Source organism: Orbicella faveolata, unplaced genomic scaffold (genome assembly GCF_042242905.1).
Source record: "Orbicella faveolata isolate gen_17 unplaced genomic scaffold, um_ofav_v1 contig_13, whole genome shotgun sequence".
Classification (NCBI taxonomy): Eukaryota; Metazoa; Cnidaria; class Anthozoa; order Scleractinia; family Merulinidae; genus Orbicella; species Orbicella faveolata.
This window is the reverse complement of record NW_028301540.1, coordinates 13,857,735-13,877,500: the sequence shown is the minus strand read 5'-3', so window position 1 is coordinate 13,877,500 and position 19,766 is coordinate 13,857,735. Positions and strand designations below refer to the sequence as shown.

Below are 19,766 nucleotides of genomic sequence, written 5' to 3'. Positions count from 1 at the left end.
ATTTGTAACGACAAAGTAAAATGTCACATTTTTTTAGACTATTCAACACGTATTTAATTATTAAACGGCTATTCCTGTACATATAGTGAACTCAAATCATAGATCGAGAGTTTTCACTCTAAATTCTTTTCTTGTAGAAAGCTTTTCCATTTTCGTTGAGCTCTTTTTCGTATTGGATATTTTCCTCTGTTAACAATTTCCTCAGCTGCGCACGGCGGATCTGTAGAAGTAAAGAAACAAAGTGAAACACTGGAACCAAGAGATTATCTTGATAATCTCTTGCTGGAACCTAATCAGGAAAAAAAACTTCCGTTTGAAATCTACAAACAATAACGAAAGCGCTGCGCAAGACTAGCCACGAACAATGTATTATCACAAGTAACTGTCAACTTCAATAAAAATATCAAGCTTGTTAAAGGGAAAGCCTCTCACTACCAGCGATTTCATTCAACGCATTTAAAGTTATTTGTAATTTAAATGGTTGCCTCTGAAGGTATATGTCAACGTCTTAAAATCAAAGTGTTCGCGACACGCGTTGTTTTGTTATCTTCGTCACCGCAGTTTGCCTTTTACTCCTACTGAAGTTGAAATAGAAGAAGCATAAGGGTGTTTTCGGTTTGTTATATTGGGTCATTGACCAAGTGTGAGATCAATATGGCTGGATATTGGCCAAGATCTTCTTTTGGGTGTTTAGGATTGGAGACGCAGTCGAGGCCCATACACCCGGAAAAAAGGCTACCCAGTCCAAAACTTAGAAGCTATTGGACAATGACGGACTTGCGATCAAGCATTGAGTGTTTGAGTTCACTTATTAGCCTACGTAGCGCTCGTCAGCAGCTTTTAATGAAGACTTCGGGGAAGACGTAAATGATTATTGCAATTATGTACAGAACTTAAGCAGCAGTCAAAACAACACAAGGTTGGTGCGGGCAGAAGAAAAGGCAGGGTGGATAGGGCAGAATAAGGCAGCAGCACGAAACAGAGGGCCTCGCAAAAATGATTAAGAAGATTACTGATCCTCCTGGAACACTGGAAGTGTCGTTTTTTATACGTTTTTGTTAGTTTATCACTCAATTATCAATCATACCTTTATGAATTCCTTATTTGCCATCTTAAGTTCATTGTTTACTAGGTCGCTTTCTTTTCTTTGTCGTTTCTTTTCATTGTCCTGTGAGAAGTATACACCAGTTAAGTTCAGTACTTTTCGTTTTCATGACGTGTAGATTCCAAAAAGTCAACAAATCCCTATTCAAGACAAAAATTTGACTTCACAAACTCATTTTAAAATAATCCAGTCAAGTTTAGCCTTGGTGGTCTCGCGTATCTGATCTTCATTAGCATAGCTTTTTTGCGATTTTATTTCTCTATTTTCTCCTTAGCTTTAGTTTCGATTGAGAAGATATATCAAATTCTTAAGGCAGTGTTTGACTACATTTCCAAACACCTCGAAAATTCGTCACAAACACTACGCTACGCATCGTATTTTCAACTCTCTTCTCGGTGTTTGGACAAACACTGTCTATTTAACAATTAGACCCGTAGCACGCAAAGGCCACGGGTCAATAGCCCATGAGGCGAAGCCGAATGGGCTATTGACTTGAGGGCGAAGGGTCTAATTGTTTTAGTATCACCCAACTAGTCGGACAGAAAACTGAGGCAATAATAAAGTTAGCAAATGCAAGTTGACGAAATATTTGTTTGGGAATAAAACGAAAGAAAGCGTCACGTTTGATTGCGCCAGTTTCGCTACTCGAGGACTGTTACTAATAGTCCTCTAGCAGCGTAGCCAATTAAAACGCAGGATTTGCATTAGTCCGCTAGTTGGGTGATACTAATACGTCATAACCTGCATGCGTAACTAGTAACACCCTTCATATATAGAGCTTCATCAATGCACTAATAGCTTCAGTGCAATTCGGTGCAAATACTAATGTGATTTAGGTTTTGAACTTTTGAAGTCATCCTCACGATCGTTTAATTTAGAATTTTGAATTTTTTTTAATGGCATTCAGGTCAAGGTAGTTGGATAACAGCAGATCAGCTCTCCTAGTGTCGTATCTTGATGTCAGTTCTGTAAAGACTTGAACTGTTGATTATCGTAAGCAAGAAACACAAATGCGAATCTAATCTGGGCCATGCCTTAATAAGTCCCTTGTGCGACAACGGACATCATGTAAACTACACTGTGTTGTACTCCCTTCTACACTACAATACCATGCATAACCCTCCTTTCTACTCGTTCTCTGCTTCATGACATAAGTATTAGGAAAATATGTAAGATTAACATAAAGCTTTGGCGTACCTCTTCAAGACTGCTGAACCATCGGGCTCTCTCTAGTTCGCTTGCGACTCTGAAGGAGAAAGAAACACTATTATGTTTATTTATTATTAGATGTTATTTGTTTTGTTTTTGGACATAACGAGAGTTACAACCATGAATAAGTCGGTGATCAATGGGACCTGGCAAAAATCAGATGAAATCACAGAATAAAGCAACAAGAACAACGACAACAACAGCAGAAGAACGAATCTAACACAAAAGCGAAGATTGTAAAGAGGCCGGGTATGGGAGGGGAGGTATCCATTTAGATCACATTTCAGGAAAAACAGGAAACGTTTTATCCATTTCAGGGTCTTTCATGTAACTATAGCTACCGGCAAGAGATTGTCTCTTGCCGGAGTACATTATAAAGGATTCGTAACATCATGTAACATCACGGCTTGCGAAGATATGTCGTGGAACTCCGTTAATCCGGTCACCAACGGGCCACAAAATCTGGCCGTGTTAACGGGGTGGCCGTACTAAAAGAGGTTCTTTAAATAAGAAAATTACTGACTGAGCCTTTGTTCGGACCAGAATTAATTGGCCGTTATGACGAGGTGGCTGTATTAACGGAGCAGCCGTAAAGAGGGGCTCCATACCCAGCCCAATTCAAAAAAGAACGGGAAAAAAAACGGATAAACTCCCGTCAACTTCTCTGAAGATATCAATCAGGGACAGGAATGAAGTACGTAATTATCACCTTATAAGCGTAGTGAAACTGATCATGATCATTCACTCTCAGCGCCCGTGTATCACGCATCGCGCCTCTCTTGGAGGCTTGTGAAAAAACAAAATAACACATCAGTTAAATAGAATGAAAGGGAACTTACATGTTTTCCATGTCTGTTCTGTGTGCAATCTTTTCATCTGTCTGTGAAACAAGTGAAAGCAGTTAAATTATATTTAATATTCACACTCTTATTTTCTTGTTTGTTATTCTAATCATTACTAATACATACAAGTACAATTTTTTTTACGTCATCATCTGCTTGTTGTCGGGTAAATGTTACCATACACATTGTCGTCAATAAAGTGATTAGATAGTTAATTAACACTACCTTCAAAACGCGCGCACACCGCAAATTTCAAGACACGTTTAAGGTTAAGTGTGATGAATGAATGCGCGTAAAAATCCGTTACGAATACGTTCAATGTTAAATTAGCCGGTAATGACTTTCTTCTCACCTCAATCCGCGATCTTTGCAGTGCCAGCGCTTTTCGAAGAGTCTTTGCGTTCGGGTTGAACACTTCATATCTGTAACTCGTTGCAAACAGCCTGTCGTCGGACATTTTGTGTGAAACCTTGAAGCACCTCTCACAATTACTTTGATGTAAATGTAAAGCTGAGCGTTTACTGTAATTATAAACCACTCATTGAGGTGTTGCCATGGTGAAGAGTATACTCAAGCACTTAAATTGGTGTTGTTATGCAAACAAGCGGTTTTATGGTTCAGTTGACAAAGATAATAAACGCTGAAGTGTTATTGTAATTTCAAGAGCCAATTGAGAGTACTAAACAAATACTTCAACAAGGAAGGACTCAAAAGTAAGCGATGAATTTAATTTCGTTTTCCGTTTGTACTGGGGGTCTGTACTTCCTTAAACAATTTCGTTATTCCACGTTCCCCTTAAACTGTTGTTTTGGATTGAAGAAATAAATATTTAGCTACAATCTTGGACAATTTAAAGGAAAAAGACCACCCCTTCCAAATTTCAATGATGGAAAAATGGCCCGTTTTGGGTTTAGCGCCAGTTCATCATTGATTCGGGGGGAGGGGTGATTTTATTTCTCATTTTATTCTGACCAAGATTGTAGCTTCTCAGCGAATGAAACTGGAAGGAATGTCAGGAATGTAAGCTGTAATCCCCTTTTCTTTCTTAATCTTATTATGAATGGATGGAAACCAGTATTAAAATCCCCCCTGTCTAAATCATGCAAACTTTTGCCTTGAAGGAAAGATGTTATCCTTACGACACCGCAAAACTAAGCTGAAGGAACAAAACGAAACAAAAAAATTATACCAATATCTGTAATATGTCTTTATCAAAGTAGAGAAAACTAACTTATTTGAGCATCGTAGATTAGGAGGATAGCCCGAAGTCAGTGGATATATCGCAAACTGCCATACTTTTCGACAGGCAACCCAACCTTGCTAGAAGAGAGCGCGAACGTCACTCCGTGGAAATAACATGACTGTGACTTCAAACTGGCTTGAGGAGCGGGCTAACGACGAAAACTACATTTTAGTAACAGAATAAGTCATTCGAATAGCCGTCGAGTTCTCATATAAACCCAAATAAATTAAATCTTTGTAACAAAATACTTCGTGAACAGTCGCGTTTACGTTCTATGCTGAGCTTGGGCTGTCTGTGATCGCTCTAAATTTAAGAGCTTTTTGGTTTGGAGATTTCGCGATCATTTCTTGTGTCATCGATACCAGTTAACCACCAAAGTCTCCGAAATGATAGATAAGATACTTGTACAAAAGTTTAAGGACATTGGACTCCTTTCTGTGCTTTTACTACAGTATCTTCTTGCGGTAAAGAGACCTACAGACGGGACACACACGTCGTTTGTCCAAGGAGAATTCTTCGAACGCCTCGAGACAGGTGGCGTGAAACACGTGTGAACACGACAGCAAAACAGTGGGCCGTGATGAAGAGTTCTTTTTGTATAGTCCTTGGTCAGTAAGCGGCATAATACAAATTGGACAGTCAGTCACACATCTTTGTACTGCCTGAAATACAGTTCAATAAAAATATAAGTAATTTCAATAGTGTCTTGACCTGCTCAAGCCAGACGTAAGTAATCGATGACTAATAGCCCCACCTCCCCCCGGTGGGGACTCTTATATGAAACAGTCGGGGATGCTTGTCGGAAAATTTGAATTAAACCCCTAAAAGACATAGACTCGATTACCAGCTGCTGTTCAGGAAAGGAATTCCGCGCTAGTAGAGACCGGCGGAAATCGAGCCTTAAAACGAAAAAAAGAGCATGTCTTTTATAAATATTTCTTCGAGTGCACCCTAAACTGAGCTCCTTTGACAGCTAAAAAAGCGGCGTTTCGTACCCGGCAGGGGTAATTTGCAGAACGCCGAACGCCGAATGCCGAAAGCACTGTTTGCTTACGGTTATTTCATTGCTAGCGGTTAGCTTTTATTTGTGGGACAGGGCCATATGCAATATAATGCTGTCTCCTAATAAACAAAAGCTAACCGCAAGCAAACATGAGCGAAACTACTAAACCGCAAGCAAACAGTGCATTTGGCGATCGGCGTTCAACGTTCTACAAAATAGTCCCCTGCCGATTTATATCCCTAAGCGAGCCGACGTGCATCTCCGACCTTTTCTTATGGGAGCCCTCTCCGGGCTGATACCATCAATGAGTAATCGCTGACAAGAAATTTTGTGGCCAATCGGTTACTCATCAATTAACTCATTAGTGCCATTGATGTCATAAATTAGTAACATGTATCACTTGATTCTCTGTGAAGAACACCGTAATAGATCTGTCAGTGAGCTCCACTAACCCCTCCACCCTAACCGTGGATAACTTCAACTTTTTAAAGACACGAGAGATCACTGCAGTAATATGTATGCAACCAACGCACTTTGGAAAATAGGCTGAAAAAAATCGGGCTTGAATGGGATTCGAACCCCTGACCTCTACGACACCGGTGACGTGCTCTACCGACTCAGAGAACTGAGTTCGTAATATACCAGTAGATAACGAATTCTTTTGTCCCAGTTCAGTAAGCCACATTTCTTTCCCGAGATGATACTGCACGACAAGTTACGAGATAACTTCCGTTAGGTGTCTTATTTATAATAATCTGTATGCTCCAGTTCTTTGTTTAATGAACTTTACTTGTAACTGAATAACACGGTCAATGATTTATACCAAAGTGTCGGGCCCTTCTCTCTTCTACCAGTGACGATACCGCACTGTTTCTGATGCAATAGAACGATGGCAATAGTCCATTTTCGATATATTAAAACTCAGCTTGGCAGTGAGGCTTAGAGGACACAAACAAAGGACATTGAACGACCATGTTTATTCATTTCTTTTGTTTGTGTCCTCAAGGCCTCACTATCAAGCTGAATTTTAATATATCGAAAACAGTCTATTGAACCAAGAGCACACAGTCTCTCTCTCACCTGAAGTTGAACCTGATCCCAGTCTGTCTCTGCCAATGTTTCCCCAGTTTCTCCGTCCAATTGCCTAGAAAGGAAACAAGTGAAAAATGTTTTGCAAAAAGACAATGGGCAATCGACTGGCGGTGAATTAAAAAACCAAGCTCGGTGTATTTAATACAATTAGTGGACATATGGCTATCACTACATTGAATTTTATTTATCATTTACCAGAAAAAGAGTACCTCATTGTGTGACGGCTGACGGCAATGGATTGGTCAATCTCCAGAAGCAGATCATCAACACTTTGATTTCGGGCTTCCATAGACTGCACAAGGCGATCAGTTATGCTTTGAAACTTAAATGAAAAAGAAACCAAGAATAAAAAATCTATCCATGTAATAAGAATAATTTCATAGTTTTTACAAGTAAACTTCTTGTCTTAAAACATTCTGAGATTCGTATTTAATAAATAAAGAAGCCTCAACTATGCTCTGTTCTGTTGTAAAGCACGCAGGAAGTGGTAGAGCACGAAAGAAGTGTAGGGGAAAACACGAGTTTCTATGACCTTTTGTAGAAGCAACAAAGCAGATGTAAGCATTGGTGGGAGAGGCAATCCATATCTAACACACAATAGGGACTGACAGCAGTATGACATGCAATTTATGTATACCTTGTCTTCATAAAACTTCTTTCTGAGTTTTGGATCTTTGGGAGGGACTGTCTGCCTTAGCTTTTTGTACCACTGCCGAACAATGTAACCACGCCAAGCTGCTTGGATTCTGCTCAAAGATAAAACACACTCAGACAGGTATTGAAGAATTTAAAAACTCAACTGAACAGTTGTCAGTAGAACACTCAAAACAATAACCCACATTTTTTTTATGCAAGTTGCATCATCAGTTAGCTTCAGCGTATTCTTTAAACTCACATAATAGTAGGTGTGGTTAATGCAGACTGTGTACAGCAGTCCACTTAACCTGTTGACAGCTTCTCACTCTCCTTGGCTGTACACAGACTGTGGTACATTATAGGTGGCTGCTCCTTCAAGGATTACATGTATGCCTCTCACAAGAGATTTTCATGGGTCATGCAATAAAAATTTTTCAAATGTCTCAGAATCTCACTTCCTTTTGCAAGGCTAAGATAGTCTTGAGCTCCGTCCCCCACTGCAGAAAAAAAACATATTAATCTTGCCATCTTGTCTAAGCTTTAAAGATTCACAACCCTAATAGCACCGCCATATTGGTGCTCACAATACAAGTGTATCTTGAATTAGTACTAACTGACATGGCCAGGATATGTACCTTGTTGCACATTTTATCCTATACTCCTTAGCGCCTTCATGGATAATCCGTCTTTGATACTGTTCTTTTCTACACATGGGGCAAGATTTACGACCAGAAAACCTCTCAAATGCTTCAAGGCAGGTCTGCAGGGAATAAGAAAAATTAGGAAAAAGTTAAGCTTTATATATTGTGGTTTAGTTTTAGTGGTTAAAGTTTTTCAAAACAATTTTCGCTAGTGTTAGGAGATGCATTTTATAATGACCATAAATGATAACAACTGTACTGTACATTAATTTTAGTGACAAAAAGTAAAAATAATGACATAAAAATACAACAAACTGTCTTAAAAATTTTGAATCATACAAGAATTAAAGTCCAATAATAATGATAATGATAATCCGGCGAGGAACAAAAATCTAGATTATGCAAGAGGAGCCTTGAGCATTCACTTGAGCAATTAACCCAGTCAGCTCCCAAAAATACTAAACAGCCCCTTTTTATATAACAGCCAGGACTTTTCATATCCACTGCATGCAGATCCACACAACTCCTCTCAGCCAGTCAGTCCTGCTCCAGAGTGTAGTGAGGTTGAAGCACATGGCTTGTAGTTTAAATCTATTTTTTGCTAAACTCTTTCAAACCAGTTTGATTTTTACATGTATTTCCCTTTTTCAGATTACTATAAGCTTAAAGCTACATGATAAATTTAAACTCAATCGTAATTATATATTTTTTTATATGTACAATGTATGGTAATGTATGGTACATACCCTGTGAAAAACATGGGTGCATGATAACAAAACCTGCAATTGATGCAGAAAGAATAATAGGTAAATATAGCGCTTTTTTCAGAACATAAATTATTCATCTTTTAAAGAGTAATGTGCCCCCAAAAAACCTGACACCAGACACAAAAAACCACAATCCCGACTTTAGAACTCATAATAAATTTTTAAAAAATTGCATTCATTTACTTATTTCAATATTATCCACTGAAAAAATTGTTGATGTTCAATATGATGGTGGCTACAAGTTGTTACATACCTGTTGTTGTAGACCAAAGTCTTCTTTGCATATCACACATGGTTGAGATGAGTCTTGTCTTGCATTTGACGTCTCCTTGATTTTCCTCCACTCTTTGTCAGAAAGGAGGAGTTCTGGAGCTTCAACAAGGCCAAGTTTCTGAGCTGTAAAAAAATGGAATTTTCAACTCAGGATGTACATGTTACAAATGGTCTAAAACACATAACCTGAGATAAGCTGAATTTTCAGCATTATCTTTGTCTTTATGTTGCCATGATGTGAACACGAACGGTTTTCACTGCACAGGTGTACAGTGTACATGTAATAAGATTAAAAAAACCTGCTCAAAACTATGCAAACATGTTATATGTAGCACATTTATAGTCTGCAAGGCTGTGTCCTAAAAAATAACAAGGAGCCCAAAGATTCCTAACCACAAAATCCTGGGTGCCCAACACTTAAGCTTAATGAAAAAAGTAAGTTTTTTCAGTCACCCAAAGGTAAAAGTTCATTGCCTGTGGCACCCAGGCACTTCTAAGAGTACAGCCCTGATAGACCTGCAAACCTGTCCTTCTGGACACCTCTATAAAAATTTACAGACTTATAATTCTTCAGATAGGTGACCCAGAATTCACATATATAGCTTTACCTCTGCAGTACAGGCCCCAGTTGTTCAAAGGGTGGATAACATTATCCACCGGATAAATCACTATCTGGTGGATAGTGTGGTTTGATTTGTTAACATTTATCCACTGGATAGTGATTTATCTGGTGGATAGCACTATCCACCCTTTGAACAACTGGGGCCAGATCCCTCCACATTTTGGACACTAACTTCTGCCTCTTAGTGTTCAACTGTTGTATTTAATTTATGTTTTACATGACTGTATAATTACAACAACTGAATCACAATTTAGCAAAAACATACCCAATGTAAGGGGCGCTGGTTTTGGATCAAGAACATATTCTTCTTTGTCATCACCTTCTTTAGAAGTATTTACCACTGCCTTGTTTGTTTTTTTATTTCTAGCTGCTGCTGGAAGACTGTGGTTAATTTTCTTTTTCTTGAATGGGTCTTTGAGGGACAGAGAACGAGTCATGTGGTCTTGAAGAGCAACAGCAGCAAGTGCCACATTGGACTGGAAAATAAAATTGAAAGACATGATTGATCAATCAATCATGTCTTCATATCTTAATCTACACTTCAAATATATGATCTTTCAGATGATCACTCGCATTCTTCACCATCTATGGGTATATTACGAACTCACAAAGTGACCAGCTTCCAGCTGGCTTAATAGTTCAAGATGTTAGTTGGTAGAGCACTGCACTGGTATTGCAGAGGTCATTGGTTTGAATCCCATTCAAGCCGGAAATTTTTTTCAGGCTTTAATTTCACAACTGCTTAAGTTGCATGTATAACTGCCATGATCAGTCAGGTCTTCATATCATAATCAGTTCAAATATATGATCTTTCACATACTCACTTGCATTCTTCACCATCTACAGGTATATTACGAACTCACAAAGTGACCAGCTCCCAGTTGGCTTGATAGGTCAAGTTGGTAGAGCACTGCACTAGTATTCCAAAGGTCATGGGTTTGAATCCCATTCAAGCCCCAATTTTTTTCAGGCTTTAATTTTACAGCTGCTTAAGTTGTGTGTATATCTTCAATGATCAATCATGTCTTCATATCTTTCTCCGCAGTTCAAATGTATGATCTTTCTTAAATATTATTCACTTGTAAATAAAATCGACAACTGTGTTAAAAAGTACATGCAAGCTAAGTTAAGCTATCACTACTTTCTAGTGTACATGATGTACTTTTCATAATTTGTATAAATATGTTCGTGTTTAGTTACCCGTATGGTTCATTTCGTTGGATATCAAAAGTATATAATACATTAAATCTGTACACTAGAGTAACAACAACAAGGTTTATTTGAACTGTAAAATTAACTTAATTACTAATTAATAAATAAATTAAAAATACATACAGTTGCTGGTCACCCAAAATAACAAGTTTTGCTTAGTAACAAGTTTTGCTTAGTAAAATGATCACTTACAGGTACATGTACATGTATCTGAGCACCAACAGACACCCATCGAGAATGACAGGTTAAAACTAACTTACCGAACTGTTTCCTGACTTACTTGCCGATGGTTTATGTGGCTTCATATACGCCATCACAAAAAGCCAAACAGTGAATCAAGTCACAGATTCTAGACGCAGATCACAGTTTAAAATAAGCTCCATAATAAATTTCGTTGACAAGGACGCCATCTTGGAAACTAAGCGTAGCACGCGTTTTTCCTGCGCAGCATCTTATTTAGCGCACCGCTGCTCAGCAAGTAACGTACACTCAACAAGATGGAGGCCGAAGCGAAAGAGAAAGAGGAAGCCGAAGAGGGGAAACCACTCATATCTCTGTTTGCTTCCTTTCAGGATTATTTATCTAACGATCAAGAAATAAGAGAGGTGCGTTTTGCGAGATTCTCGCCGCTTGTACGACCCCGGACTTATTCCCCAGATCAGCTTCAAAAAGAACTTTTAATTTCACGCACACGTGCATCTGTTGAATTTTCCCTCTCCTTTCTGGGGAGCTAAGTAAAAATGAAAAATGGGTATATTTTTCTTTGCTTTTGACTCTGGAGCAATCTTGAGGCTCCCCTGAACGTACATAAAACTGGCACAGAGGGTGCTTTCCATTTATGCTGGACCGAGCGGTCAGAGACCGGTGGAACACCCGAGGAAAATGGAAAGACATTTTCTGATCAAACCGGGCCAGCCAAGAGGAATGACTCTTACCATTTTCTTATTCATTTTCCGAATTCCTTACATAAGTGAAGAGAAGTAGGGCAACGAACCGGTTTGTCAAAATGGAACGGCAAGTTTTGGTCGGGCTAGTCCGATCGGTCAAAGTGGACCCGGGCACCTCCAGGTGATCCCGAATATTCCGGTCGGAAGGAACCGAACCGGACCTTTCCATTTGATTTCCGACCATTTCCGGAATCATTATTAGTACTGTTCTTCTGGACAAACTACGGCCACTGCTACTGATACTGGGATGTTGGATTTTGTTAGGAAATAAAGACAGTCACCCGTGACTTGGAAAAGTCTGCAAGAGAAGTCTTGGCTGTTTTACAAGCAGTGCATCAATCTCCAAGTCCTGAAGGTGTGTCTGACTTTGCTTAATTCAATACACGAGTGAGAAATTTTTCGAGTTCCTTACTGAGGTTGTGCGATTTGTAAACATGGTGCAAAATTATTATGTTGTTTGTAGCCTGAAATGATTTAATTGATGAGATGATTTAATTACTGTATTTTATTATTATACAGTGCAGCTCAGATATATGCAAACTACGCATATGCGTATTATATGAGCACATTTTGCGTATATGCATATGTTAATATGGACACACATGTGTGTATATACATGCGTATACATGTATGTCTCTTTGTTATGCATTTCCATGAGTTTCTTTATGTGAAGCATTGTTGGTCAAAAAGGGGACATTATTTTTCTGGGAATGAAAAAGGCTTCAAAGCGAAATTTGCATGTCGTTAAGACGTCCTGCTGATCAATGAAAGCTATCATATTTTGAGTTTTCAATCACTTCGCAAATTCACCGACAAACTACCATTGATTAACACTTGCTTGATCTTACATGTAAGCTACCAGAAGGAAGAAAATTGAAACAGTCGCTTGAACTCCCTATTTTAACATGTGAACTTAATGTTTTTACAAGTAAAGATGGCAAGTTGTTTGCGAAATGTTTGTCTGAATTAAGTGTTCTGAAGATCCTAGTCAAAAAAATGATATCTCCAGTTATATTTGACACAGATCATTCATTCAAATGATAAAATAACCTTTCCTTGACGAAAAAATCGTTTATGAAAGTTTCTATGGTGCGCTGCTCACATTTAGTTATTTTTTCTTCGAGGAAAAGTTCTGTGTTTTGGCATGCGTTGGCGAGTTGCTTGCGAGAATTTTTATTGTTTTAAGCATTCCGAAGACCTTGTTGAGAAAATGATATCTCCAGTTATATCTGACACAGACTGTTCATTCAAATGGTAAAATGCTCTTTCCCCAATGAAAGAATTGATTATTGAAGTTTCTATGGTGCACCACTCACATTTTGTTATTTTTAATGTTCTTCAAGGGAAAGTTGTGTGTTTTGGCACGTTTCCAAGTCACACGCTTACTTGGACCATGTTTACTTTGTGTCGAAAAAAAGTTATCTTTCAGTTGTGTTTGCTCCATGAAGATGGGATTGTTGAAGCGTGTACATATCCCCGGTTCTATTATGGTTTGGATACATCTGAGCTGCACTGTAATTACATGTACTATTTACTACAGTGTTACCTCTCTAATTCAAACTCAGCTACTTTGAATTCCCTGTTATTTTAAATTAAAAAACAAACATTTCCCTTATATTTGCCCTTCTGCCATTTACCATCGGTTCTTTCAAACTATTTTTTTATTTCCCCTGAGAATTTGAAATTGCAGGGTTCAACTGTATAATTACAGTGCAAGTCCTGTACTTCACCAAGGCAACCAACAAAAGTCTATGCAAATTTAGTGAATGGAAACTCTGGATGTTAGCAATGGTTTTCTGACAAATAATTAACAATCAATTTGAGCAGGGAGTGGCTGAAAAAAATCAATTTTGTTTTAACATTCAAATGCTTTGTTTAAATTGCAAAGAATTTGCTTGGGTGGCCTTGGTTGGAGTAGCTGTACTATAACTAGTCATTATTATAATCTATCAAATATTTTATCTCGCACACGATTGGTTTAAACACGTCACATGACCGAATATTCCTCAGCGAAAACTGGGGAACATCTGAACATATTCCCCAATTTTCAACGCTACGTGTTGCGAAAAAGATTTGAAGGATAATAAACACAAGTGAAAATATGCTCGGATATTTGTCCTTGATCTGTTCCTCGAAGCTCAAATATTTTCTCGAGCTACGTTCTCAGAAAATTGTTCGCTTCCCGGAACAGATAATGTTGCAGACAAATATGCTAGCATATTTTCACGCCAATGTTTTGAAACTATATTGCAGCTACATGATTTATTGATCATGGTCAAATTTATGTTCAGCTGTGAAGAAAACTTGTGCTAAGAGCAGACAAATGCTAACTGTTGTCAAGTCACAGTATGCAAATCTTGTGGAGAAAATACCAGCTGGTCAATATTACAGGTCAGTGTTAACTGCATAGAATGTCAAATCTACACCCTGACTTGCCCAAATATGGTGTTAAAATGAGCAGTTTGGCTTATCTGTGAAATCCTCTGGAAATACAAGTGCTGAAGTCTTCATGGCCTAATCAATCAATCAATCAATCAATCGATCGATCGATTGATTGATTGGTCAGTCAGTGAGCTGGTCAGTTGGTCGTTGACTCATTAACAGATTGTCCAGAGAGGATTATAGCAACACTATGCTGTGAAGCTTCTAGGAGTGATATTTCAGGATAGTCCTGCCACTGGGATAGGGAGGCACGGTGGCCTTGTGGTTAGTGCGCTCATCTCTGGATCGGGTGGTCCAGGTTCGAGCCCACACCAGGGGCCATTGTGTTGTGTTCTTGGACGGGACACAGCGGGTAGTCCCGAGTGGGCAAGATAGCTCCATCTTGCCCGCTCTGGTAGCCAATCACAGAGCAGGATTTGATTCATCTTGCCCGCTCGTGGAGCTAGCCATATAATAACTATGGGTACCGGCAACTTACATGTAATGCTGGGGGTAACCCTGCAATGGACTAGCATCCCATCCAGGAGGGGGGGGGGGGGGGGGGGAAGGGAAGAACTGAACTACTCCTAGTTACTTCATGCTACAGAAACCGGAGATATGTCCTGGCCTGATGGGTTCCTTGGCTTATATGCAGACTTTACCTTGACCTACCAACGCTAGAATGACCGACACTTAAATAAAGTTTACTTACTTACTTAATTACTTATTTGATGGAAAGAGCTCTTAAATGCATATGTACCGGTATATATAGGGTGTGTAAAAGCATCTGGTTATAGTTTAACTGACCTTTATAATCTTTTTAATTCTCTTATTATGTCACTCTTTGGTTACCTTTCTTAGTGTGGGGTATGGCTGCCTATATTAAATGCTTCAATCAAACTGATAGGCTACAGAAAAGGGCATTTAGATTCAGATATATTCAACAAGTAATGCCGATCCAACAGATTGGTAAAGGAAGGGGCTCGAGGCTGTGGAATAATCTTGTGGGCACTCCCTCACATCCCGGACAGGATCTTCTCCTGCCACCAAAGAACAGGTTGTCTGCCTACCAGGTCCCATGTGTTAGTAGTGAAAGGTTTAAGAGATGCTTTGTAAATAGATATCTCTTTGATTTTAAATACACATAGATCGTATTGTTAGGTTTTAGTATTAAGACAGTTTAAGCTAAGTACCTTACAAGTTTTAATGTCTGTTTAAAACTATTATATAGAGTGGCCTTTTATTTTATTTAATATGAAAACCAGGATTCATTACTGGCACACATGCACATAAATTATGAGCCGGGTGGCTCATCTAATCCTCACAATTTTTCTTGACTAAATTGTACCTTACAGTGGATGTATATTCATTATAGATTCTGTGATCACTGGCGCTTTGTGAGTCAGCGGTTTGCCTATCTTGGAGCATTTATTGTGTACCTGGAGAGTGATCGGCTAATCACACGACCAGAGCTGGCAGAAATGCTGGGAGGTATCTAGAAAATTTGCAATTTATGTGGATGTAAAGATCATTGTGCTGATTGTTGATTGGCAAGAAACTACAATTTGTAGCATTTACATGTAAACCCATTCGGTGCATGTACATGTATGACATAAGTTTTACTGTACAGTTCATTACTTTGCTGTGGCTATGTTGTAGGTCAAAATGAAATTCAGGTTAAAATGATTTTAACCTAGACATGATGATAGGTGCGAATGCAGCCATAACACTACTGGAAAAAAAGACCTGAAAAAATTTTCAGGCTTTGGACGGGATTCGAACCCACGACCTTTGCGGTACAGGTGCAATGCTCTCCCAACTGATCTATCAAAGCCACATGAGAGCGCGGTCATGTGAGGGTTGGCCCTTTATGTTCAGTGGACGTAATACTCGGCTCAAGTATGTAAATTCCATAGTAAGAGATGTCCAACAGTAGCAATTAAACGTAGCCATGATGATAGGTGCGAATGCAGCCGTAACACTACTGGAAAAAACCGACCTGAAAACATTTTCAGGCTTTGAACAGGATTTCAACCTATGACCTTTGCGATACCAGTGTGATGCTCTCCCAACTGAGCTATCAAAGCCACATGAGAGCGGTCGTGTATGGGTTGACCCTTTATGTTCAGTGGACGTAATACTCGGCTCAAGTATGTTAATTCCATAGTAATAGATGTCCAACATGTAGCAATCAATTTCCTTTGTCTTTTAGCCTTAATTACTGGTATTCATGATCCATGAATAATTAGGGTTAAGAGACAAAGGAATTTCATTTTAACCTGAATTTCATTTTGACCTACAACAGCTACCTGGGGGATGTAATGATTCTCCCTGGGTTGTCTTGGCAGTGGGGGAAGGGAAAACGGGGAGCTGCAGCTGTTTCACCTCAGAGGGTAGGCAGGGTAACTTTTTTCCATCAGCGCTATTGCCTGCCTACCTTAAGCAACTTGTGTCACGCTGAGTGTTATGTGATGCCCAGATATGAGGTTTTGAAGCAGAAGTTAATTTTGACGAAATGAAATGTAGTTCAAGTTACACATTGGTCAATTGACTGAAGGAAACTCGAGGTAAGAATGATAACTGAGTATTTGAATATTTCCAAAGGGCCACGAGTGATCACGTAATGCAAGTCCTGACTTGGCCAACAGGGATAACTTTTTCTCACATTAACACTGATACAGTTATCTTAAAAGGGGGTGGGGGAGAGTTACCTTGGTTACCTAAGAACATGTTAAAAACTAAGGCAGACAGATGGTTTGGTTTTGCTCACCCACTTACCGTGCTTGTATAATCTCATGGACTGGGAACCCAGAAAAAGCTTTATGTAATATATCCGGTACATGTATTTTTCTCCTTTTCATGTGATTGACATAAAGACTTTTTTTTATTACAGTCCAAGTGGAGCGGTCATCCGATGGTTTCCATATTGATCTGGATGATTTCTTAACTGGACTTCTTCTTCTTGCTAATGAACTCGTAAGTTTCACCAGTCAGTTTGAAGGAAAAATTTAGCAAACCATAATGATATGTTTTCTTTTTGCAATCGTTATGGTAAAGATGACATCATCAAAATAATTAAAATTGAGGAAATGATCCTGTTTGTGCATTATATACATTACATGTTTGTACATCTTTAGTTAGTACATTAATTTTGTTCACAGTCCTATGCATTATATGTGGAGGCACGGTGGCCTCATGATTAATGCGTTCGTCTCCAGTTTGAGCAGTGCAGGTTTGATCTTGGCCTGGGACATTGTGCTGTGTTCTTGGGTAAGACACTTTACTCTCACAATGCGTCTCTTCACTGACCCAGGTGTACAAATGGGTACCAGCGAATTTAATGTTGGAGGTAACCCTGGGATGGACTAGCATCCCATCCAGGGGGAGTAGAAATACTCCTAGTCGCCTCATGATATGGACACTGGGATAAGCTCCAGCCTGATGGTCCACTTGACTCATTTGCAGACTTGACCTACCTATGCAATGTGTCATTTCTGAACTACCTTTTGCCTCTGTGTCAAAAGGAGTCTTTGTGCGAAACCATTCATATTAAAACAAGTGTCCCCTGTAGGGTCAGGTTTTATGAGGACTCGTTTGAAAACAGGTGACTCAGAAATGACCTATTACCGGGAATTTGGAATGAAATGATCAAGATTCAGTGCTAAGTCTAGAGAACGAGAACCACCACAGCTATCTTTTTTGGATTGTAGAGGATCTAACCTCCATTCAGCTAGATTATAATTTTGACACTGCTAGTGAATAGATCTGAATAATAATTGTAAGATTCTTTATTCCCAAATAGAGTTATTACATACATACATTAATTCATCAAGGCTCTTCCATTTAAATTCCCTCTCCATGTTAAAGATTACCTGTAAAAATCATCTAAATACATACTTCAGGCTCATGGAATCTTACATTACACTACACATCATAACATGTTAAAATTTCAGTGTCAGTCACCTAGAATTTTACAAAACAAGCAAACAAATAAATGAATAAAAAGCTTTTATTTTTGAAGTGTCTGACCCTCTCCTATTACAATACTGTATTTATAACGCTAATTACTATAATAAGATCTGAAATAATCATTATTATTACTCAACTAAGTTAGTTCAGGGGGGCAATTACTAAGGTAAACTAATCAGACTTGTACTGTATATTACTGTATATTGTTTTGAGAGTTGGATCGGATACTGCCCTCTATGATCCTGCACAATCACTGTGGAAGATTTTTAGGATTTACTTTTCTAATTCTCACTTAAAAGATTGCCTTTCTTTTTCTTCTATTTTTCTCTCTATTTTCTTTGTTTTGAAAACGACAGACTTAATGTATCAATTAAGTTGGTTCTCTCAATCAGAAGTTTACGATGTCTGTCTAGTCCGTGATTGTGGGATGTTTTTCAGGTCATTTTTCCAGTAGTGTTATGGCTGCATTCGCATCTTTCATTCTTTCATTATTTAATTGCTGTTGGCCGCCATTTCATTGTTTTGGAACACCAACATGGCTGCGTGACGTGATGTAAAAAGGCTCCAATACTGGTGCTTATGTATTGTTGTCTAAGACATTGTGGAAGCCTGTGCTCAAATGAATGAAAATCACAGGTAATTACAATTCCCCTTAATTAAATTAACAGGTATATGTTTGATTGTTTTTACAGTCTCGGTTTGCGGTGAATAGTGTAACCTCTGCGGATTATGGCCGACCTTACAAAATAGCTGCATTTGTAGCAGAACTAGATGCCGGCTTCAGACTGTTGAATCTTAAAAATGACTCTCTGAGAAAGAAGTTTGACGGCCTCAAATATGACCTGAAGAAAATCGAGGAAGTTGTTTACGATCTGACCATCAGAGGACTGAAACCAGCTATGGAAGAAGCCTCCTGAAGGGGGCAAATCAAAACCTCTGGGGGTGAGAGAGAGGAAAGCTCTCAATAGGGGTTTGACTTTGTGGACTACAACGCTCCGATGAAGTTGAGAGTTGAACAGAAGCCTACAGAGCATTACAATATTATGACAATATTCGTTGCTAAAGTATTGCTCATGGTGATCAAAACATCTGGGTCGGTTTGTTCAAAGCCCGATTAAGCTAACCCAGGATTCGTGAGAATTTTGATTTCAGTTTTGTAACTTTGCGGTGAGGTGTCTGTTTATATTGTTTGTCCTTCAGGTTTGATTTTGAATAATCTCAAACTACATAAAACACAATGAGAAGTGAAAGACATTGTTATAGAAGAAAAGTTAATGGTTAACTTTGAATCCTCGGATAGCGCTAACCGGGTCTCGAGCAATCCGGCCCTGAAGGTCGGCACACACTAGGAAACATGTTGCAGTGTCAGTTTTCATGGTGTGCCATGCCCCCTTTTTGCAAAAACGTCCTGCACGATGCAGGTACCTACTACAAGCACAGGCTGCCCAAGCTCTCTCTATGAACCACACAAGCAACACAATATGGCATCGAAATATAAGGGTTTATATGGGGTTTTCTACAAGATATCCATGGAGGTAGTTAAAAGTGAAAATTCTCAATAAAAATGGCTTACCTTATTCCAGACGTGTGTTGTTTGCTCCTGGTGTGGTTATTTTACCGATTGAACTTGATTTAAGCGACTTTTTTGAATTCCGATTTTCCCTCTATAAAGAGAGGACAAGACGAAACACCTCAGTCGGAACAGCCTGCCGAACGAAGTCAAAAATCCCAGGCTAAAATGTACCCACGGCCACAAATCCACCGCAGAATTCAAGGGCAAAGGT

General features: G+C 38.9%; 3 protein-coding genes across 3 annotated transcripts; 1 reads left to right on the top strand and 2 right to left on the bottom strand.

The window, feature by feature from the left end:
• Positions 1-28: 28 nt before the first annotated feature.
• Positions 29-3,892, bottom strand: LOC110067274 (uncharacterized). Its single transcript, XM_020774587.2, has 5 exons — positions 3,509-3,892; positions 3,154-3,194; positions 2,303-2,351; positions 1,088-1,168; positions 29-220 (listed from the first exon to the last, which is right to left on the bottom strand). Exons 1-5 carry the CDS (start codon positions 3,611-3,613, stop codon positions 119-121), a joined length of 378 nt encoding a protein of 125 aa, XP_020630246.2. The 5' UTR covers positions 3,614-3,892; the 3' UTR covers positions 29-118.
• Positions 3,864-11,087, bottom strand: LOC110067272 (RING finger protein 32-like). The gene is made up of 9 exons (XM_020774585.2): positions 10,906-11,087; positions 9,699-9,909; positions 8,792-8,934; positions 8,518-8,550; positions 7,766-7,890; positions 7,132-7,240; positions 6,704-6,816; positions 6,483-6,546; positions 3,864-5,061 (listed from the first exon to the last, which is right to left on the bottom strand). The coding sequence occupies exons 1-9, from the start codon at positions 10,957-10,959 to the stop codon at positions 4,846-4,848; spliced, it is 1,068 nt and encodes a 355-aa protein (XP_020630244.1). The 5' UTR covers positions 10,960-11,087; the 3' UTR covers positions 3,864-4,845.
• A 42-nt stretch (positions 11,088-11,129) lies between these two features.
• Positions 11,130-19,559, top strand: LOC110067273 (translin-like). Its single transcript, XM_020774586.2, has 6 exons — positions 11,130-11,250; positions 11,857-11,947; positions 13,884-13,983; positions 15,389-15,504; positions 16,907-16,989; positions 18,675-19,559. Exons 1-6 carry the CDS (start codon positions 11,143-11,145, stop codon positions 18,897-18,899), a joined length of 723 nt encoding a protein of 240 aa, XP_020630245.1. The 5' UTR covers positions 11,130-11,142; the 3' UTR covers positions 18,900-19,559.
• The last annotated feature ends 207 nt before the right edge of the window (positions 19,560-19,766 follow it).